This window comes from Pezoporus occidentalis, unplaced genomic scaffold (genome assembly GCF_034315485.1).
Source record: "Pezoporus occidentalis ecotype Australia unplaced genomic scaffold, CSIRO_AGI_Poc_V1 ctg354, whole genome shotgun sequence".
Lineage (NCBI taxonomy): Eukaryota > Metazoa > Chordata > Aves > Psittaciformes > Psittacidae > Pezoporus > Pezoporus occidentalis.
This window is the reverse complement of record NW_026915527.1, coordinates 1-23,773: the sequence shown is the minus strand read 5'-3', so window position 1 is coordinate 23,773 and position 23,773 is coordinate 1. Positions and strand designations below refer to the sequence as shown.

General features: G+C 38.2%; 1 protein-coding gene across 1 annotated transcript in view; it reads left to right on the top strand.

The window, feature by feature from the left end:
* Nucleotides 1–23,762, top strand: part of LOC134169719 (growth factor receptor-bound protein 14-like) — a 45,725-nt gene extending 21,963 nt beyond the window's left edge. Inside the window, 3 exon segments of the mRNA XM_062630514.1 lie at nucleotides 15,750–15,906; nucleotides 22,195–22,316; nucleotides 23,056–23,762. Coding sequence (XP_062486498.1) covers nucleotides 15,750–15,906; nucleotides 22,195–22,316; nucleotides 23,056–23,136 — 360 coding nt within the window. The 3' untranslated portion in view covers nucleotides 23,137–23,762.
* Nucleotides 23,763–23,773: the final 11 nt, after the last annotated feature.

Below are 23,773 nucleotides of genomic sequence, written 5' to 3'. Positions count from 1 at the left end.
GTTGCACTCTGTCTCCTCTCTGTCTTCAGTTCTTGAACAAATCTTTGATATGTTTTTTTTTTTTCAGTTTCTTCTTGCCTTCTTTGAACATCTAACGTTCTTCACACAGTAACCAAGGAAATTGGCAGTGTTTAGTGCCCTGTTCTGCTCATAATCCTTTTCTGTTGGCAGAAATCCTTTGGAAAAAAAACCCCAACCAACAGCTTTTTCATCAGTTGAAGAAAGTGCTTGGCCATTTTCTAGCTCTAGTACTTTAGTCTCCTCTTGAATAAATTAGGCTTCAAGAAGTCAGAACTTGACCTTCAGACTGTGTTATCTAGCCTTGAAGTAAACCAGGAGCTATTGCTGAATAGTTTTCTCTGCTGATAGTAAACCCCATACTGATTATGCTACATTGCTGTATATGAAGGGAGAAACTCAACAAACCGTACACAAGGTGTTGGTGTCAGTCCTGTGTGAAAAATCAAATTTTCCTTACTTACATGTCTTCTTTGTTTTACTTTCAACATGCTACAATATGTAAGGAAGTACCAGAAAAATTTTGTTTTTGATAAATTGAAGATGCATTAATAAATACCAATTAAATTCATTACCTTGCATCAAGCAATGCTTCATATTTAAGCTTGCTTTTCTCCTCATTTTCATGCTGTTGCTATGGGTACTGGCCATGCCCTGTGTCTCCCCTGCTCCTTGTTTTTTGTGCCTGTGGGTCAGGAACAGAGGCAGGACCGACCCAACAAAAAGCCAGCTGCCTTAAGGACCTAAAAACGAAGTTCTGACTGTATTATCATACACTGTGTTTGCATGACAAGGTTTTGGTAGCGGGGGGGCTACAGGGGTGGCTTCTGTGAGAGGCTGACAGAAGCTTCCCCTGTGTCTAATAGGGCCAATACCAGCAACTCCAAGACAGACTCACCACTGCCCAAGGCTGAGCCCATCAGCAATGTAGCACCTCTGGGCTAATGTATTTAAGGAGGGGAAAAAACTTGCTGTGTGCTGTGCAACTGCAGCTGGAGGGAAGATTGATAATATGTGAGAGAAGCAGGTCTGCAAACACCAAAAGCAAAATGAAGGAGGAGGGGAGGAAGTGGTGGCCTAGGTGTTAAGAGCAGGGATTCCCCGTCAGCCTGTGGTACAGACGATGGTGAGGCAGGCTGTGTACCTGCAGCCCCTGAAGCTCCATGGGGATACTCACCTGCAGCCCATGTAGGTCCACAGTGGAGCAGATATTCACCTGCAGTCTGGGGAGGACCCCATGCTGGAGCAGGGAAAGAGTGTGAGGAGTCCTTCCTCTGGGGAGGACCAGAGACAGCATGTGATGAACTGACCACAAGCCTCGTTCCTTGATTTCCTGCACCAGTGAGCAGGGAGAAGGTAGAGGAAATCTGGAGTAAAGTTAAGCCTGAGAAGAAGGGAGTAGTGGTGCAAAGGGATTTGACAATTTGTTTCTTTTTTTTTTTTTTTTCTCATTATCCTACTGTGATTTTGATTGGTAATAAAATTAAACTAATTTCCTCAAGTCAAGTCTTGTTTGCATGTGATGGCAGTTGTTGAGTGATCTTTCTGTCCTTAATTTGACCCATGAGCCTTTTGTTACATTTTCTCTCCCCTGTTCAGATGAGGAGGGAAGTGATAGAGCGGCTTTGGTGGGCACCTGGCATCCAGCCAGGGTCAGCCCACCACAGATCAAAACTTCTGAACCAATGTAATTCTATTCTAATGCTGGAAATTTTACCCTAGTTCCAGTCCATCTTAGTCTCTTACACTGGGTAGTGACTTCCTAAAGTTTCTGTTTTGAAGTTTTCTTCCTTATTCAAGCCTTTATTTGTGTTTACATTATTTCAAGGCAACCTGTTTTTCATAGTTTAAAGTAGTTAAATGAGAGCAGATTTATTCTGGCACAGTACAGTGCATAATACACTGTATAGTGCCTAGGGAGCAGTACAAAGCATGGCAAGTCAAACTTCCCAAGTCAAACCTTCCAAGAATACATATCCAGCTTCTTGAGCTGGAGTTGATAGGCTTTCATCATATTTATAATATTTCTCATACCATATTTCATCTCCTCTTTCTGTCAGATCCTAATGGTGGTCTTGGACTGCTGACCTATATCTACCAATACACATGCTTGGACATCAAAAACGTTAACTTGCAGAGACATCTTTGGTTCCTTTCTCACCCATGCCTTCCACATCCCTGCTGTTACAATTTCCTGCTATTTGTCTTTGCTGATACTTTTTCTGTCTTGCACCACTAAAATTCTTATGAGGGACTGAGACCTGGGAGGAAGTGTTCACTTGACACCATTAATGCTTTTCCTTTACTTCTTAAGTGGAATCCTCTTTTTTCACTATTCCTCAGTGCAGTCTGATTTCTTCACAGTCTCTCATTTCTCTTGTACATTGTATAATTTCCATCTCTGACCTTTGCCCTAACTTAACATTGTGCTTTTTTCTTAGACCACTTAGACTGCTTTTCTGAACCAGTTAATTCCATTCTCCAAGAGGTTAGCAATTAGATGGTATTTAGACTGAGTAGCAATTGGAGCCCTCTGCTTGTATTTTGTTAGCTTGACAACCAGACTTAACTAGCTCATCAAATTATTCATCAGCTGCATATGCAAGCCCTCAATGTTGTTATTTTCCCTTTGATCCTATTAATTGTAACTTGTTGGATTGATGTTTGTCAAGACTTTCAAGGCCTGACAAGACTTTCAGGATGATCACAACACAAAATACATGCATTTATGCTGATGTGGATATGGCTTATATGTGGGGAAGAGAAGCAGAAGCCAGACAGCTCAGAAGGCCTCTCAATTTAGGGTATAACAGCATGTGTATAGCTGAAAAATGTGCTACTGACTTCTCAGTTTTCCTGGATGACTGAAGGATGTTCAGTTTACTTGCCTCATTTTCATTTCAGAACAAATCATCAGAGGTAAATACTGTCAAAATACACTGAATTTCTAAACTGACTACTCTCCCCTTATGTCGTGGTTTAAGAGCAGTCAGCAACCCAGAACCATGCAGCCGCTTGTTCACTCCCCCCCACCTTCCTCCCCCTGCTCCCAGAGGGATTGGGAGGAGAATAGAAAGAATGTAATTCCCATGGGTTGAGATATGAGCAGTCTAGTAACTAAGGTATAACACAAACCACTGCTGCTACCACCAATAATAATAATGATAAGGGAAACAACAAGGGAAGAGAATACAACTGCTCACCACCCACCAACTGACACCCAGCCCGACCCGACCAGTGATCTCACCCTTCCAGGTAACTGCCCCCAGTTTTACAACCTGGGCATGATGTGCTGTGGTATGGAATACCTCTTTGGTTAGTTTGGGTCAGGTGTCCTGTCTCTGCTTCCTCCCGGCTTCCCCTCCTCCCTGGCAGAGCATGAGACTCAGAAAGTCCTTGGTCAGAGTAAACATGACTGAGCAGCAACTAAAAACTTCAGTGTTATCAGCGTTGTTCCCAGGCTGAAAGTCAAAAACACAGCACTGCACCAGCTACTAAGATAGAAAAATGACTGCTACTGCTGAACCCAGGACACCTTATTACTGTATAATCCACTTCATATTATTTTTCTGTTCACTTTGTTCACTTGATTTAGTGAGTGTCTCCTGCATTAGATGACTATTACATTTTTTTCCAACAATTTCAGGGCCTGATTTCCATGCCCAGGTGCTCCTGGTCTTTCTCTGTTCCTGTAGTGGTTTGGATTTGTCAGCAAAATTTGCTGACAAACCTGTGATAATGTGACAGTGTATAGTTGAAGTTTTTACATGGTTTGAGTAGACTTATTAGCTTTATTGCAGGATTTACTCTTTCTTTGGAGTCTGTGCTTAGGCCAGAGGGAGCAATGCTGTGTGAACAAAATGAAAACCAAGTTGAAAAGTGCTGAGGGATAAAATGTTCTGTCAGAAGCAGTTAAACCTTGCTGTTATGTACCACCAGTGACTAGAAACAGATACCCAAAGACAGTACTGAGCTGAAGGGATATTGTAGTCTGACTCTGCAAAGTGGGTTATTTTGTTTTTTTTTTTTTTTGGCAAAGTGCTTCAGCATTCTAAAACAACTATTACAGTGGGTTAATGTACATAGCCTGTGTCGTACTTGCTCTGGATGTCCCTTATACAACTCCAGAAATTCTGGGAAATTTCCAAACTGTATCTTCTTTAGCTCAAAACCTAAGATTTGTTCGGTCTTATGAAATCTACATTCTTTTCCTCCTCTAATAACGTCTGTGGGAATACACCAGTGATAAAGGTGGTGACAAAGGCACTCTTCGCTTTGAAGCTGTGTTGTAGTTCAAGCCAGAAGTTTGCATAAGATTATAATACTGAAAGAAGGTTTCAAGAAACAAAAAAATATTTTTTTTCTAACTTAAAAAATTATTTTAGGTCACTGTAAAAGAAATGAGAAGCTAATTGGTCTCTTAATGATGTTATTCAGAGACTTGGTCTTAGTTTAGCAAGAGATCTATGGAGAAACCAGCAACACAGTGTGAAAACCCAGTAGAAACAATAGGTACTTCTTTTTGTAGCTGGTATCTTTTTGGAAACATAGAATGCAGCCAGGACATGGCAGTAACAGATTTGCTTTCTCTTGTGCTGGAACACAGTATTCTATTTATCTCTGACAAGCAAAGGATATGTTGGACAAACTGCACTATTAAATACAGAAAGCCTCATTTAAATAATGTTTGTGCTTTGACATAAATAAGGACAAGCTATTCAAACATGAGGCAGCTGATAACACCCTGCCCTTAACTTTGTTGTACACGAAAGCCCCCAAAACAGAAGTGCATTTTAGTGGCTTTGCATTAAATTTCTCCCCCCAATAAATTTCTCCCCCCGATCTTCATGCATGGCTTCTTTCGAACGTAGAGTAGTATATGGAAATTTCTACCATATTTCTAGTTTCTACCATATTTCTATCATACTTCGCACTGGTGCACTACAAGCATTTTTCATTTTCTGTTCCTTTTCTATTTCACAATTTTTATTTTTTTATTTATTTATTTTTTTTTTAAATGAATGCTGAAGTTCCTCCTTCAAGTCAGATTCTTTGAATCCTCATATATGATTTTCCATACCCTTCTTCTTTTTAAGTCCAGTTAGTCTAACTGGATATTTTTTCATCAGTATACGGTAAGTACATTCTAAATGTTGCTATTGTTTATAGAATTATATAAAATATCTAGAATATATAGTATAGATATATATTATATATAGTTATATAGAATGCATCTATATAGTATATATAGAATCATAGAATGGTTTGGGTTAGAAAGGACTTTAAGATCACCTAGTTCCAAGCCCCCTGACATGGGCAGGGACACCTCACTAGACCATGTCACCCAAGACTCTCTTCAGCCTGGCCTTGAACACTGCCAGGGACCACTTCTTTGGGCAACCCATTCCAGTGCCTCACCACCCTCACAGTAAAGAACTTCTTCCTTATATCTAACCTGAACTTCCCCTGTTTAAGTTTAAACCCATTACCCTTTGTCCTATCATGACAGCCCCTGAGGAAGAGTCCCTTTCTGGCATCCTTGTAGGCCCCCTTCAGATACTGGAAGGCTGCTATGAGGTCTCCACGCAGCCTTCTCTTCTCCAGGCTGAACAGCCCCAACTTTCTCAGCCTGTCTTCATACAGGAGGTGCTCAAGCCCCCTGATCATCCTTGTGGCCCTCCTCTGGACTTGCTCCAACAGCTCCATGTCCTTACATTGAGGACACCAGAACTGCACATGGTACTCCAAGTGGGGTCTCAATAAATATGATAACATACCATATCATAGAGTGTGATGTAATATATTTTCTTAAAATGTAATAAAAAATAAAGCATAATAAAATATAGTAATGATCAGTATAATAAACTGTAAAGTTGTGTATTACTATTAAATATGTAAAAGCTGTGTAAAGTTAAGGCTTAGCAGGCAGTCTGGAAGCAAAGGACTGAAGTTAATAATACCACAAATTTACTAATAAGGCTAATAAGCTGTTCATCTTCACTAAATTAACATTTCACAAAGAAAAGTTCGTGTGAAAGTACTCTCATTAACCTTAATTCAATAATCAAGCCCAATCTCAATACTGATCTGTTTAATTCAACAATAAGGCTTTTCAACTTTATCTTAAAGGACTTTGTTTGGTGGCAAAATATGAAACTCTTAGCGACTACCAAGATGAGTTTTGTACTTTGCTAGTTATTTTAGCAATTTTGTATGAATTTCATGAGAAAGGGTATCTCCAGTTAAAGGTCATGGATCACGCAGCATGTATATTTAGCCTAGATTATGTAAGCTTTGTACTATGAGCTGTATTGGTTGGACATACTGAACTATATGAAAAAGTGTGGTAGTTCTGACACCAAGACATGGTGATGCATAGCTAGAAGGGAGAATAGCTTGTTAACTGCACTTGTTCATAAGCTGGGTTATGTTATGTTCTCCAGTTGGTTTTACATTAATTTCCCTTGGTTCAAGAATTTTACCCATGTTTCGCTAGTTTGTAGTCATAACTTTTTGTATTTATTTATTTTTAGTGGACAGGAAGAGGTAAAACTGTCTTGCCTTCCTAAATCATAGAATCATAGAATCATAGAATAGTTAGGGTTGGAAAGGACCTTAAGATCATCTAGTTCCAACCCCCCTGCCGTGGGCAGGGACACCTTACGCTAAATCATATCACCCAAGGCCTCGAATGAGAGCCACCTGTCTGTGTACTGGTTTTAGATTAACATGCATACTGTACACTGAAGTTGAGAAGTGACCTATATTTGATTAGCTGTCTGTAAGTAAGTGGTACATAGAAAACAGGAATAGGGATCCTTTTACCTTTCCCATGGCCAAGCGGTTTGTGTCAGATGTTGGTGTATACACTTAGCATTACTCAGTAATGTAATCAAAAATAACTAAGGCTTATTTTTATCATGGCTCATAAGACATAGGTTCTCTACTTTGACTTAAAGGTTAGTATGAGTATGAGCCTGACATTACTTGACTATAGCCAGCTGTTCTAAGAATGAACTCTTCATTCTGTTTGTCTTTATTTTGCACTCTTTCATTCCATAACTGTTTAATTTTCATAATAGCTCTTCTTTTGAAGGACTTGGGAAAAGTTACTGATACTAATCAATGTGAACTGCATTACCCCACTGAGATTTTTAAGAAGTATGATGATTAATCTAAATCATTCTAGTAACTGCTATGAACAAAATGGGGAAAAATTCTCATAAATTTAAGAGTGGATTTTCACAGAGACAGGTTCAGGTAATGTTAGTAGGTTATTACCTATCTTCCTGGCAATGGTGCCTCACAAATTCAAATACAACACCCCAAAATCTGCCGCAATAGCACTTGGGGTTTTCCTCTTTCTCAGGACTCAACAGAAATTTATACACTATGCACATCAGATGACGAAAAGATGGAGCCTAGGCCTCCATTTCTGTTGATGTTAGGATAGACCCAGGTTTGCCACTTACATTTCTTTACATTTTAGACTGTATAACCTTCTGATAACTATTTGTTTTTTTTCTTTTTCATTTCCAGCATTCCTTCTATTTAAACTGGCAATTTTATTTCACCTGTAAAGAGGAGATCTGGGAGAACATGTTCCTCTATATCTGTTGTGAATAATTAATGCAGATAAATCATTTAGCTGCTCTGCAGTGTGTTTATCTTGAATTAGTGATTCTTTGACTGCTTAATCATTTGGCAAACCTGCTAATTTCCTTTCATTTCTGCTATTCCATGGAATTGCATTATTTTAAATTTTTGCAAATGATGCTTAAATTTCCTCACAGCTATCATACACATCTTACCAGTTGTACTTGAAATACCTTTTTAGCTGCTTTTGTTTGGAATCTCCATAGTCTGAAAAACATCTCTTGTAAGGCAAAATAATTTGAGACTCTGTTTAAATAAATTGTTGCACGCTCACCTTTCCTTATAAATAATGTGCATTCTTTTTAAGGAATGTATTGTGGTTTTGCATTTCTTACCCTTGATTTGGTCCTTTGTTGTGGTAATGGCTGTTGATAGTGATAAAACTTTCCCTTTCTGTGTTTAATCTGCATGTTTATTACTGCAGTTCTTTCTTTCAGGATGTTAAACTTCACAACATACCTGTTATTTAGTTCTCCAATTATAGTATAGTTATTGTGTAGTTAATAATCGCACTTTCTGCTGTAGAAGTAGTTGTACGATGAATTAATTGTCCAGTGTGGAAATCACTTTCTCTGTATCTTGCCTTTTGTTCAGTTTTATACAGAGAAATGAAATCTATAACTGTTTGATTACTATTTATAACTATATTTTGCTTCTGCTAGCCAATATTGAAAATGTGAATGTATCAAATTCATGATTAAATAATATTTATATTTTAACTTTCCTGTTGTCTTTCAAACCTTGTTTCTTTTCAGTTTTACTGACATTGTCTTTGAGATGATTACATGTCAGCTTTGTCCTCATTCAGACATTTTTTTCTAATATCATAATGTGATTGTCATAACCTTCATTTGAAAGGAATTTGGTGGTATATTTTTGCACATACCTTATTATAATTTGGAGATCTGCATAATTTAACCTCCCATTTTATAATAGAGCATGTTTGCACATCTAAAGCAGTAGTCCTATGAGTAAGTCTAAGTGCTTTATAAATCCTAATGAGTTCAATCTGTTACCCTGCTGTACAGCAACACATTTCAGTTCCCCTGCCCCATTTTACAAAAAGGAAACTGAGGGACTAATATTGACTTGCCCAAAGTCAGACGGCAAATAGTGGATTGGACCTTTTTCCCTATAGCTAATCTCAAATATTTTTATGTTACTTCTTCACATTGCTGTTTACTTTCTTTTTCATGCGATGGTCAGTCTTGTGCTGGATTAGGTAGGGCACAGAAACAGTACTAAGCATATGGGGGAGGGGAGTAACTGTCAGATATTGACAGCTGCTCTAGTGCCCAGAAAATAAATAGAAATTGTTTTAATAGATAATGTGCACATACTGTTACCATGAAATTAATCATTTATTTGAATACCTTCTCACAGAATATTTATGCCTAAAAAAAAATCATGTTTTGAGTCAAGAAATCAATGAATTGTTAGAGAATTTGAGCTTGTCAGTGGTCTTATGCGAATAAAGGCTCACAGAAACATGTACAGGACAAATTTTGGAAAGCTCCTGTTGTGTTGATTGAGAAAACAGTTGCTTTACAATGAGCAGCTGCAGTTTACCATTATATGCACTGTGGGTTTGATTTGTTTTGGGTTGGGGTCTTTTTGACCTGGAAATCCTCCCCTTGGACAGAAATATTGGAAGCTGGCCTTTAAACTATAGACAGGGATACTTGAAGGGGAAGTCTTTCATTCACACCTGGTAATGAAGACAGCAAACTTTATAACTTTATTGACATGCTTATATTTTTTTTTAACTAGTTGTGAGTTATACTGCCCTTAAATGGTTTTATGAATGCAGAATTTTGCCAGTTCACTCTAAAATCAAGACAGACTATTGCTAGAAGACATAAAATAGTTCAAAATGCTGGAAATTTCCAAGTACTTCCATTGTAGTTCAAATATACTCCAAATTCCCCTACCATTTGCCAATATCAATAAGCAAAAAACTTTATCTAGCAGGGGGCAAGGTTGGAAGTTGGAGAACAAATGCTTCAGGCAAATAGCCTGTTAGTTGGCACTAAAGAGAGAGGTTAGCACACTATCAGGCAGGATCTCAGGGGAAGTATGGCACCCTGGAGCGTAAGACTTTTTCAAGGCCTGGTTTTGCGTACAATGACTCTACATTTAACATAAATGTGACTGAAATTGTAAGTACAAAATGTGCAATGTTTTATTCATGGGGGAAAAATAATTGTAGAAATGATAAGCTAAACCTAGGAGCTTGTATCTTTATAAATGAAAGTGGCCTGATTTTTATTTTTTGGGTTTTTTTAAAGGGTCTGATTATTGGTTATGCATACTGTCTTAATGGTTTTAAGGGAGCATTAAGAGTCATGTAAATGTCAGGCCATTTTGATGTAGGCGCTTAAATATGGACTCCATGTGCTGAGTGGTTCTTTTTTTGTTGGATCTACCTGGCTTCTTTCACATGTTAGAAATTATTGTGAAATTTGAAATTCCTCAGTGCAGGGTATGGTCTTTCCATATGTTTGTGCTGTTTCTGCAGATTGGAACTTTCAAAACAGATGGCTTGAAAATTCTGAAGAATCAGACTTGGACACCCTCTCTTAAAAGTGTACGAAACATATTATTTAATTATTGCAGTGGAGATGATGATTGAGTGTGAAAGAAGACTTGGGGGAGTCCAGCCTTCTATTGCTCCTCCTTCCTCCCACACTGATTGCCTTATGTGCTCTTTTACTTATTCTCTTAAACAGTTTCTGGATTTTTTTCCCCATCTGATTATTTTCTAGTATAAAAGCTTGAGTCTCCCTTTTTGTTTTCTGTGTTAAATACTATATTATATTTGTCAACATTGATTTTACATTCTGAGTGCAGACGATTAGTGAAACACAATATATTTTACTTTGAAGCAATATTTCTTAACCAAATAATTTTTTGGAGGGATAAAGATGCATTACACATACTTCTGGGATCTTGGCTGATTTTTAATATACTGAAAAATGGAAAAAGAAAGGCTGTAATCCTTGCCTGCTCCCATAGGCAATGAAAATGATTAATACTTACCATGCTCAGCTTCTTATAAGAGGATCTTGGAGTTGCTAATTTCTTACTTCCAGTGGTTTAAATGGAATCTATTGAGATGTTTCTTTTTCTGGCTCTGGAAACAACTAAAATCTCCTTATATTTATAAAGTAGGCAGGAAAGGGAAAATTTTAACACTACTGAGGCAACTTTTTCAAACTTTCTACTTAAAGGTATAGTCAAGGGAACTTAAATAGCTTGAACAAAGCTCAAGAGTGTGCGGTAATGAAAATGATAATGACAGCTTCTCCTCAATTAAAATCTTTTTGTTGTGTGTGTCCTTGGTTCAGCAGTAGCAGTCATTTTTCTCAGTCTTAGTAGCTGGTGCAGTGCTGTGTTTTTGACTTTCAGCCTGGGAAAAGTGCTGATAACACTGATGTTTTTAGTTGCTGCTCAGTCATGTTTACTCTGACCAAGGACTTTCTGAGTCTCATGCTCTGCCAAGGAGGAGGGGAAGCCGGGAGGAAGCAGAGACAGGACACCTGACCCAAACTAACCAAAGAGGTATTCCATACCACAGCACATCATGCCCAGGATGTAAAACTGGGGGCAGTTACCTGGAAGGGTAAGATTGCTGCTCAGTCAGGCTGGGTATCGGTCTGTGGGTGGTGAGTGGTTGTATTCTCTTCCCTTGTTGTTTCCCTTATCATTATTATTATTGGTGGTAGCAGCAGTGGGTTTGTGTTATACCTTAGTTACTGGACTGTTCTTATCCGAACCCATGGGAGTTACATTCTTTCAATTCTCCTCCCAATCCCTCTGGTAGTGGGGGGAGGAGGAAGGGAGGAGTGAGCAAGCGGCTGCGTGGTTCTGATTTATGGCTGGGCTTAAACCAGTCAAATTTTCAGGAAAAGAATAGAAGAGAGTGGGGATGACTGGAAAGCCCAGTGCATGATCGTAACTGCTAATAAAAAGAAAGAGGTGGTCAGTCAGGTTTCCTTATCTCTGTGGGAGGTGATTGTAACTGCATCTTTAGCATAATCCTGCCACCCTTTAATTCTTAGAGCATCCCCTATTTCTGGCAAAGGAAGTATTTATTGCAACATATTTAGAAGGAAATATGGGATTTTGAATTTACCGTTATTTGTATGAACGAATCCCCATGGGACAAATACATTCCCAGCAAATCCTACCGGGGACTTTGCTTCAAACACAGCAGAAAGCACAGAACGAGCATCTTTTTCTAATTAAAAACCCGTCAGAGGTCACTCTAACTCATGAGATTTACACTTCATATTCAATTCATTAAAATAAAATTGTAGCAGAAGTTCAGAAGGGTCTATTAGGTGACTGTTGTCTTCAGCTGTATTTGACTCCCTTGCAAGGAAAGGAAAAAGGGCACAGCATTTGTGTTTTATAAGATAACGTGTCATAGCTGTGAGCAGGGGTGATCCATTGTCCTAGACTTGTGCAGGATTTATTTCACTATACTGAGAAAGCCAAGTGAAAATACTCACAGAGAATATAAACTCCGGGTGGTTTCTTTTTTCCCATTGTTTTTTTTTGTTATGTTGTTTTGTTTTAGCTGTGCTCCTGTAGTCCAAGGCCACCTCCAAGGCTTCACACTCCCTGAGTTGAATGGCCGCAGGCAGCTCATTATTATGACTTGTGCTGCTGTCTTCAGCATTTTAAAAAGTCTTTTTCTATTTCCTCAGCAATAAGAGTGTAGTCATCTCTACTGCGACTCTTAACCCTTTTAAAAAGAATTTCTGTAAAAATCATCCGTCAGGGGCCTCAGCATGGGCTGTACGTGCTCTTGCTGTGAAACAAGCACACCACCTTGATGAGTACCTGGAGAAAACTACAGTGGCTAGTACATGTTGGCAGGGTCCCTAGCCAGGGCACTGGCATGGATTCTTACCCTGGCATTATGGAGAAATGATTGAGATATACAGTATTTCAGTTGAAAGGGATCTACAATGATCATCTAGTCCAGAACTAGGAAAGTCACTTTAATTCTCTTCTTCTTTAATTCTCTCTTAATTATACTGTCTCTCTCCTTTCTGGAACATTAGCCTGTAAAATGTTTTAGATTCAGCCTCATACAGACTAACTGAAGAGGCTAATGAAGCTGTCCCTGACCTTCAGTGCTGCCCAGAGTAGTACATGTTTTAAGGTGATGGGGTGCTGTTTTGTACCCTCACCTGTATAGCCCTCTACCTCATTCACAGCACAGCATGCTAGACACTTCTTTAACTTCATATTTGAATCTCTGTAAATACTGCAGGATTTTACATAGTTCATACTGCTTTTATCCTGGGCTGCAAAACATCATTTCTGTGTGACTGGAGCAGGAGTTTGGTGTGTCTGTGTGCATGGGACATGACCATACTGCAAGCATGCTTCATTGCTAACCAGTCCCACTTGGGAATGCTGCCAAAGCATAGACATTTTAGGAAACCAAGCATGGCTGCTTTGGTGGTATTGGTCATTCAATTCAATTTCGATGTGGTCTTCTTGCCTTTTGTATTGAATGTTAGTAGTGGGATGCAGCTTAGGCCTGTGGAAACTTTGGATCTACTTTCTCCAGGTCTGCCTCTTTTTGTGGGAAGACTCTTGCTCTGAGGTAGTTGATTCATGAGTAGAGACAGATTTCACCACTTTTAATGACTGCTGTATCTTGGAGATTGATGTTGTGTCAAGGGTGGCTGAAACTTGTGTGGAGCTCTTGAGCTGTAATCACTTATTAGCTGAAATATTAAGGCAAATCATCATGGACTTCATGCTGATCTAATACACAGGGCCAAAGTTTGTAACAGAACTGGCATATATGTAGTTCCATAGTGAAAAACACATTATGAAGAGGAGTAAGGCCATAAAGGTATTTTAATCACTATGTGGTTTTCAAATGGAGTCCTTTTTCCTTGCTCTGATGTTTAGAAATTGTGGGTGAGCTGACCTGATTTGGGGTGGAGGTCAAGGAAGAATTTTTGCAGTTAGTGGGAAAAAAGCACATGGCAGGAGATAAAGTTGTGTCTCTTTGCTCACTTACTTACCAACTTTAGCACAACTGGTTACAGGAGCTGCTGTAACAGGTTAGGGCACCAATACATTGCTGATTATTCATTAGATGCTTGAAATCAGCATGTGTTTTGTAAGGCAGCAAATTAAGGACTGACTGACAATATCATGTTCATTTGTCTTTAAGAATTTGTCTAATGAAGGGCTTACAACCATGTTTAGGTTTTGTGTATAAAGTTCAGGTGAGGTGTGTAATGTATTCTGATGAATATGGATGAATCGTATAAACTGAGAGGATTTTGGGGATAAATTCAAAACATCTTTGATGCTCTTTGTCTTGAGGATGCCTGTGCTTTGGCACAGACAGGGTAGGCGGGGTAGTTTAAGCTGTGCTGAATTCCTTACTGCTGTGGCCACTGTCACTAGCAAGTGAGCTGCTTAGCGTTTCCATTGACACAGTACACAGCAAGCACTGCACTGGGGATGGACATTCAGACTCTCGTTGTTTTGGTAGAGAATGAATAACACAGTTACTTCACAGTACTGAAAAATGTAAATATTGGTGAATAAATCTGATTCTTGAGGATGAATTTTGTATTTACTTCCCTGTCTCATGACATTGAGCAGCTTTCCAGTGAAAATGCTTGTTTGAAAATACAAGGTACTTCATACCAGACCTGATAACTTAGTGTGTTTCTGAGTACCTGGAAGACTTTATGGCATGTTTAATGTTGCATCAGATCTTCTCTACCTACTGTTCATGTTTATCTGCCCGTGTTTATAATAAAATCTCAAACATCTCTTTTATTCTGGGAACTGTGTTACCATTCCCACATATAATACCACAGATAGGAGTTGATCCTTGTGTGGGGACTGTCAATATTTTTCACTGTTTGTATTTTGTCTACTTTTAAAAAATGCAGAATAGAGGAAATCTAAAAGAGTATTGGGTTTCTTGACTTCTGTGAGGAATATGAAATTATTTTCTACTCCTATACCAGAAAAAAACCCTTCTGCCTTGACCCTAATGGGCTCAGTCACTGTGGGGACTTGCATCAGTTCCATCGAGTTCAGAGATTCATCTAATTCGATTAATTCTCCTTCAGGTAAAGAAAATACAGAAAAAGTACTTAAATGGTCATGCCTTCTTTCAAACAATCACTATGCAGTAAGACTTCCTCAGCCTCTTCATTTGAAACTAAGCATCAGCAAGGTTAATTTCAGTTCTTCAGGAAATTATGGACACCCATTCCTAAGGGTGTACCAGTGGAGAAAAATAACTTTTTAACTGACATTTAAAAGTGAAGGTGACAGGATAACTCATAAGAGTTTGCATTTCCTCCTCTTCCTCCCCTCCACACCCCCTCCAGTAGAATAAAGAAACTTGGAAAAAATACTGATAGAACACAATAAAAACTGTATATTTGTTACAAGATTTTTTACATCTACATCTTCTACAACATTTTGTTTACTTCTCTGGTCCTCATATGATGGTAATTTTTTTCACATGTATGATATTTTTTTATTATGTATGTTTGTATGTCTTTTTATTAACTCATAGCTTCAGTTCTTGCTTGTGAAAATTTGAAGCATGTCTGTAGCATTTCCTGTTCTATTTATAGAATTATGAGCTTCTTGAATCTGATTGTTCTCTGAACTAACTCTGTATCAACTCTTACAGTTCTGCAATCCCTGAATTCTTGAGTTTCACTGTTTATCCTCTGTGATTTCTTCTTTAGCTTATGTAAGAATGTACGTTTTCACCAGGTTTATTTACCTCTCTATTATATATATATTTTTTTTTAAGTGAATGCAACAATCTTTTTGGTGTCCTGTGGCAAAAGATGACCAGTAGCCAAACTTAGAAGTGGGATACGCTTTACTCAGCTGTTTTGTTCTCAATTACACCATGCTCTAGAGAGAAATGGCTGTCTTTAGTATTGCATCCTAAATGTATAGGTTCTTGTCTCAGTCATGAATATGAGAGAGGAATGTATTTGAACTAACTGAATCAAAAGTTAAACTTACAGATATTTTAGCTTTTTTATTTATTGCAGGTAATTAAAGTATATAGTGAAGACAATACTAGCAGAGCTTTGGAAGTACCAAGCGATATAACAGCCAGGGATGTATGTCAGCTCTTGATACTGAAGAACCACTACATTGATGACCATAGCTGGACTCTGTTTGAACAACTTACCCACACAGGTTTAGGTAAGATTAATACCATACAATTGTATGGCAGTAAACAAGGTGTTTGGTTTTCATTTTCACATAGAAGTGTAATTGTTATAGAAAGGCTTGGAAGCTAAATGATGGAGGACTTGTGTGAATTTATTCTTTTGGGGGCTTGTTGTGTCTGTTTCTCTTTTTGTTGAAAGCATAGCTATAAAGTACATTTTGTCATAGTGCATTTGCCTCACACTACTTTTTGCTGCACATGTAAGAATGATTTGGAAGATGCTGCCCATTTAAGGTTCTCAATGCAAATTCTTCTTCGCTCTTCCTTGCTTTTCTTTGTCAGTTCTTCGTCTTTTATTGGTATTTCCTGCTTGTCTAGCAAGACAACAAAAGCTTTGCTGTTTCCAACACACCTGAGTGAAATCTCTGACATCAAAGACAGAAAGCAGTTACACGCTGCTATTATATCTGGACAATAAGACTCATTATTCAAAACCAACATTGAAGTAGGCTGTCAGTATTTTCTTTTAATGCACTCAGTTTGGCTAGATCTATTGTGAACTCTAGGACAGGACTATTTAAAAGGCAGAACAAAACCATTCTTCTAAACTTCCACTTATGGACCAGTGAGCTATGTTGAAGTGATGTTATGCTTAGTATTTTAAGTTGCTGGAAATGAAACACTGAACCCCTTCCACATCATCAGTATTCCTTCATTTTCTGCTATGCAGTTTAAAAGGTGTAATCCATGGTTTCACATTACAACCATGGTTTTGCCTTCTGGTCTCTGTACCTTTTTCAAGTGTAGAGATGTAATTTTGCAGTATAAAAACACATTAAGATAAATTAATACAAGGACAAAGGGGATGTTTGCAGAGACGTAAGAAATACAGAACACATGAAAGACTTCACTCAGCAGAAGATGAGTTTAGAAGTCCACTGCTAGGATGTGGTATGGCACTGATACTCTAGTCAATCTTACTTACTTTTACAGCACTACTTTTCAGTTCTGTATTGTGTTTGGTTTTGATAAGGAACTATATCAGAAAACTTTACTAGAAGACACCATTAAAAAAAAAAATCTGCTTTCAATTTCATGTCACTGAAAGCTTCCATATTATTATTTAACTTTGGCACTGTACTAGAGTTACCAAAGATAGTACTTCTGCAACCTCAAAAGCAGTTCCAGCTGCCAGTGCAAAGCATGGCTTGAGAAAGAGAATGTTTTGGGGCCTTCCTGCATCCTAAAACGCATAGAAAACTTCTTGGAGTCCTTGATTCTCAGAAGATACTGCACTGATACCTGGCAACTCCAGTACTGTAGATTTTTGAAAAAACACTCACCATCAACAAAAAAACAACCTTTTGCCCCCCCCCCCCCCCCCCACGCTGTGGAGATTTATATATGGCTAAAAGCTATTGTCTTTCTGTGTATTTACCTAGGGAGTCTGGACTTGTGCATTTGTTTAAAATAACTGTGCAGCTCTGACTGTATTATGTTGAACAGCCATATTTTAAAGATGAACTACAAAAGCTAAATCTGTTTTCTGCCCTTTTCTGATCCTTTATCCCATGAAGGCAGTCACAAACATTTTCCAGGTTTTTTTTTTGTTGCTTTGTAACATTTCAAAGATATTTAAAACCTTTTGAACTGAATGTATCAGTTGTAAGATGCTTCCAGCTCAGAGTAAGGTCGGAGTTAAATCTGGGTTGAGCACTGCTACAGAAGAGGAGATATAAAAACTGGATTTAGACAGCACTACTATATAAATAGCAGTAGCGTTTTCTGTATTTTATAGTGTGGCTGGTGTTTAAGTGGTGTAGCGTTTAAGTAGTGTAGCAGCTATTGAAGAAGACATTTCTGGCAAACCATGCCAGAGCAATAGTGGCTCATATACTCTTTGTCAGATAGTGCTTTCTTCAGTCTGGAGGATTTCTTGGAAGTTTTCAGTATAAAATCATTAGTGAAGTTGCTTTTCCTAAGATTATGAAATCATAAAAATTGCTTGTGTGCTTAGGGCATAATTTTAGAAAGAGATGATCTAATAATTTCTAAGATAAAACGATTTCTTAGAATCACAGAATCAACTAGGCTGGAAAAGACCTTTAGGATCATCAAGTCCAACCTCTATCCCAGGACTGCCAAGTCCACCACTAAGTCATGTCACTAAAGGCTGGTTTTTGAACACATCCAGGGATGGTGATTCGACCACTTGCCTGGTAAGGCTGTTCCAGTGCCTGATCACCCTTTTGGTAAAGAAATTTTTCCTAATATCCAGTCTAAACCTCCTCTTATAAATGGCAATTCAACATTACTAAGAGCAACATGAGATTTCTTCTATGTTTTTAATGATACTGAATAATAATAGGTTTATTTTTATGACAGTGTTAGATTGGTTTTGTTTGAAAGACTTAACATATTGATCTTGACTTGCTTTAAGTATGTTCTTAAGCACTGGATGAGTAGTGTGAACAAATATTTTTCAAATGATGATTTAGTTTTGGACTGTTTGCTGTGTTTGTTGTGTATTTTACCCATGGAAATTTGGACAGTCTTTTTCTGCTCCCAAATTAAACAAATAGATATAGAAAGGAGAAATACTGTGAGTGTGTATGTTTATGTAAATTCCAGTATTTCGGGGATTAGTAAAGTATTCATCAGTTAGTGAACATTTTCTTTAATACCTAACAGCTGTCTGAATACTTCTGAATTAGACATAATTGCATGAATCGTAGTGAGCTGAGCACAGTGTTCTGCTTTTAATCAAGACAGACATTAATTACATCACTGGAGTGTTCGCTCATTCCTGTGTGGAGGTACCTGCATGTGAAAGTTAAAAAAGAAGGAAAAAAAAATATTCCACTTAAACCAAAACATAAATCCACAGTCTGTATAGTCCTGTTTTCACAGTCCTATGTGCCTTTTAGTGTGGAGCTGTATTGTTGTACATTAAGCATCGTTGCATCCTCACTACGCTGCATGGCAAGCACTGACCAGGTGGTGTTGACTCAGGGCAAGTGGGCAGGTGAGATGGTTCCTCCACCTCCACCACCTCCCTGAGGCACTGACTGGTGTACTCCATCTGCCTGCCTTTTGGCACCCATCACAACCCACTGCTTTTGCCCTGTCACCTCGGATGCTCAGTCTTCCTACCCACCTCCAAAGTTTTGCAGTAGCCTGGGCTCTATTTCAACTATCCAAAGTACAAGAACTATTACAGTACTATAAATCTCAGTGTATTTCAGAACTGTGTGCTTCTGGTATGTTCCCTCTTTGTCCCATTGTCCCAGGCTACTGAATTTGAAGAAATTCATAGATGTTTTTCATCTTGTCTGAGATTATTAAAGGCTGCTGAGGTATGCCTGGATTTGGATGATGCTATGTCATCCCTACCATTAGGTACCTTGGTGTTTGGGTCACATAATTCCCCTCTACAGACAGGGCAAGCTGTGAAAACAGAAGTTTTCCATAGCTGTTTTCCTTTGAAAGAAAGTACTACCTTCATGCTGAAATTTTTCCTTCTCTAGTGAGAAACATTTGTGTTGACTGTAAACATTTTTCATTTTGCTTCTGCAGCTCTATTGAGCTCTATTGAGCTCTATTGACTTGCATTCTAGGATTCCTCTGTGAGTAGGCAGTAGTGGCTTGGCCAGGCACATCATTGTTATGTTTCACTGTCTTGTTTTGATTTCACTATCTGCATTCTTTTAGGTAGTCTGTGGGAAGGCTTACAAAGCATTATCTGTGCAATAGTACTGAGCAATGGCTTTTCTGGTTTTCATTTGATTTAATTCCCTCCCTGATTTGTGTGGCTAGAGAGACCATTTGAAATGCATTCTGTCATGGATTTCAATATTAAATCTTTCATGTGCTTTAGTTATTTTCCATAGTTAAGGAGACACTGTTTTGGAGAAGGTGGTCCTCACGTTAGAGGTAGTAGTAATAAAGAGATGGTAGAGAAGGAGGCAGAAACTTTGCAGTCTAGCTGGAAGAGAAAAAATGATCTAACTATACCAAAGTGTGGTTTTTTCATGGCAACGTTTAGGGATTTGATTAGAGGGCTGTGTTTTGGAGGACACTAAGTTAGTATTTCGGTTCCTTCAAGAAAGTAAGTTGAATAAAGTGTAGAATATTCTGTGATATGTCACCTTAAAGAAATACCAGCAGCCTTACCCACCCATTGGGGTGATGGCAGAATTTCTTATTTTTGTACCAAGAAGTAAGTCTTGAGGAAATGGTATTTTCTTAAATGTCACAATGCCAAGCATTCAGGAGTTTTAGATGTCATCCCAGAGGAACACTTTCTCTCTATAAAATTGAAAGGAAAAAAAACATGCTGGTTTTGAGGAAGAGCTTCAGTTATTTAGTGTCTCTCGCATCTGAAGAATGTGTTTTGCAGTAGAGCAGCATGTACAACATTTTTCAAAGTCTCACTTTCTCTATTTTGGGGGTATTTTTTGTTTTCTGGTTTTGTGTGCTTCATTTAATACACTTACAATATGTGAGTTTCATGTAGCATCCTTAATTTCTGTCTTTATGGGCTCAGCAATGAGTTAAATTCAGTGGAAGTTTTAACTTTGCCCTGTTTGATCATCAGAGTGCTTTGTCTTCTGCCAGTTATGAGCTTGATATTTTCCCACTGAGGTGAAATTTAGCTGTATAAGTGTATTGTCTCTAAATTTGCTATCTGGAAACTTCCTGAAGAAGCTTATAGATTTGTGGGCTACAATAAAGCTGTTACCCAACAGACTGGACAGTGTGGAAGCATGAAGCAGTGACTAAGATGGCAAGAGAAGATCAATAGAAAGATATTGTGGTTCTAAAGAGGTTTTAATGATTTCAAATGAGTTTCAATTTTTATTTCTTAGGACGTTGTCCACACTACACTTTATAAAAGTTAGGCTGTTTGTTTACCCAGGACCACTTACAAAAATTTACCATTTATATTAATTTAATGTTATGCTTAATTAAATTTTGGTGGTTTTTTTTTTTTTTTAATACTATTATTTTATATGTTAGGACTTTTAAAAACAATTTCTAATAAAATTTTTCTAAGTGAAGAAAATGGGATTAGAGAATTAGGACCAGAAAATTGTAAGTTGCATGGTTTTTATAATGAATTTTTAATTGCCTTTTCCTGTTGAAACCATGATCAGAATTGGATTTTAAAACCCCATAACTGGCAGAGAGACATCAGTTTAGAAGTCAGATTTGTTCTTAACCTGTAACTCGTTGGAGTGTAATTGAAATTTGGAGGTGCCAATAATAATTTAAATAAAATCTACGACTTTGTTCAATTCCATCTTATTCTCATTAGTTTGAGTCCACAACAAAATACGAGTGGGCACAAAAACTGCGTGTTCATTTGGAAGCATGTCCATTGTGTTGGTTTTTTTTTGTTTTTTTTTTTTTTTGTAATATCAATTCACAAGCTGATGAAATGTATCAAAAAAAGGGGGAGGGGGGAAATATGCAGTATTAATAATATTGTGACAAATTATGCATATATGCATAGTCTTGAGGATTTATGCTTAACTTTCTGCACTATGAGTAGTTATGTTGCATTACTCAAAGCATGCAACATGTCAACAATCACCACACATCTAGAGGAGTTCTTAAATTCTATGTCTTTCCTTTAAGTTCATTTCATATGGCTGTAAAATGGAAAAACTCACTCAAGAATCCAAATGGCAGAAGCAGTCTAAAACAGTGAGAATACCGTTTCTGTTTGCCAGTGCTGTGCTACAACTGAATTCTTTGCCTTTTCTTCCCCTTGTCCCACTGCAAAGACAAACTACACGTTAGGATTCACTTTGTAGGTTATTTTTGGTTTGGTTTTTATTTTTTTCATGGCTTACTTTTACCATTCCTTTTGCATATGCTAGTCCTACAGCTGCTAGGAAGACATTTCCAACAGAAACCACAGACAGGCTGAGTGAATGGCTGAAGTGGTCTCCTGACTGCTGCCCCATGCATCACACAGCTGCCTGGCTGCTGCAGGGAGAATGTGGATTTGGCCACGCAATAGAATAAAGCCTCCAGCTGCCCCTTTAAAAGAAACAAAGCACAACAAACATAACCCATTTGTGACCTACCTCAGAAGTTGGGCCCTACTGAGGTGGAACAGCAGTTTGGTGTAACATGGACCTAAGTAGCAGACCGTGTTCAGGTTGCTTGTTTCATTGTTTGTATTTGTTCAAATTAATATAATAATATTTTTATTACCTGACCTTTGTGTTTCCACATTCTACTCTTAGGCTCTTAAGGTGCAGGTTATGTGGGTTTTGGGTTTGTTTTAATTTGTTTGTGTTTTTTTGCAGGAAGAGCTATAGAGGACCATGAATTAGTAATGGAAGTCCAGTCAAATTGGGTAATGGAAGAAGAAAATAAACTGTATTTTAGAAAAAATTATGCCAAGTATGAATTTTTTAAAAATCCACTGGTAAGTCCTGACATTATAGCTGTGAAGTGGTGCAATTGCTGTAGTTACAAGAAAGTCTTTTCTGTTACATGTGGATAGGCAGAGTGTAAAGTTATTAATGAGTCAAAAGGAGTAACTGGGAGAGAATATATGAGATATAGGAACATACGAGTTGGCCATGTAACTGTTGTTTAGTCCCTTTGTTGCAATTGTAAAACATCCCTGTTCATACATTTAGTTTTTCGAGGGTGAGGGGACAGACATGCAGACATGGGCTTAACTTTATGGAAGTTTGCACATAGACCTGCAGCAAAATAAAGTTACTGAAATTGAATGAAGTTGCCATCAAGTGACAACAAAACAAAATGAAGCAGTGTGAGGAGGGGTATCTGTAGCAAAGATGGATTTTATTGTTAAAGTGGAAATTGAATGTTATGGGCCAGTGCTGCCCAATGGCAGCTTCTCACAGCTGCAGCTAAACGACATCTGACACAAAAGACTGTGAGCAGCCATAATCTATTACAAGTAAGTGGAAGTGAAGCCAGAGTTAGTGTATGTAAAGAATGGAAGGAGAGCAGAGACAACTTGTAACTCAAGGATGTTGCCAAAGGTTAATGTTGCTAATTCAGACTGGGGCTGATGGCAAAGGCCATGGAAGCAGTCCTGGCTCAGCTGGAGAAATTCACTATCTGGTTGCTCAAATGCATGGTGTATTTGGATCACTCCTAATACTGTCTCTTATAAAGCCAGCTTGTTTCAGATGTCAAAGGGAGAAATAGCAGAAATGTACGAGGACTTGAAAGGTGAAAAGTGGAAGGGAACTCAAATTATCTACCTGTGAAAAGGATGAAAAGGTAGATATTAAGATAACAAAAGATCCAAGAGAGCTGAGTTTTTTTTGTTTCTCTGAGCAAATCATGTACTCCCCAGCATAGAGGTATCATTGCACCAGTGAAAAATTCTAAGCTTGAGACAGTCTATGATTAGCGGAGTAGCTTTCAAAGAAGTGTGTGGTTAACCAGTGGGTGGAACCAGCTGTGGAGTGCTGCAGACATGCAGCTGTGACTAGCATAAGCACCTGTGGTTGTTCAGAGACCCTACTGTTTCTGCTGAGTCATTCTTCTGGGTACTGTGGACCCAGGTGTAGCAGGGATGCTTTATCAGAAATGAGCTGATATGAATCAACCCTGCCAGTAGTTCAGTTTTATTAAAAATAAAGGTCACTGGACATTGGATGGTCAAGGGAATATTAGCTTCAAACTTGTCCAGACCTTGAGAAAACTTCGTAAGTAATGATCAGGTTCTTGTCGGGTTCATATTTGCATGACTGTATTGAACTCCCCAGCTGCAGGTCTGTCCAAAAACTACCCCATGATCTTCCCTTGATAATGAAATTGACACTTTAAATGTGGGCTTTTTAACCACACCATATTGATATAGTCAGATGTAACTGATCTTCATACACAAAGTGGACAGTT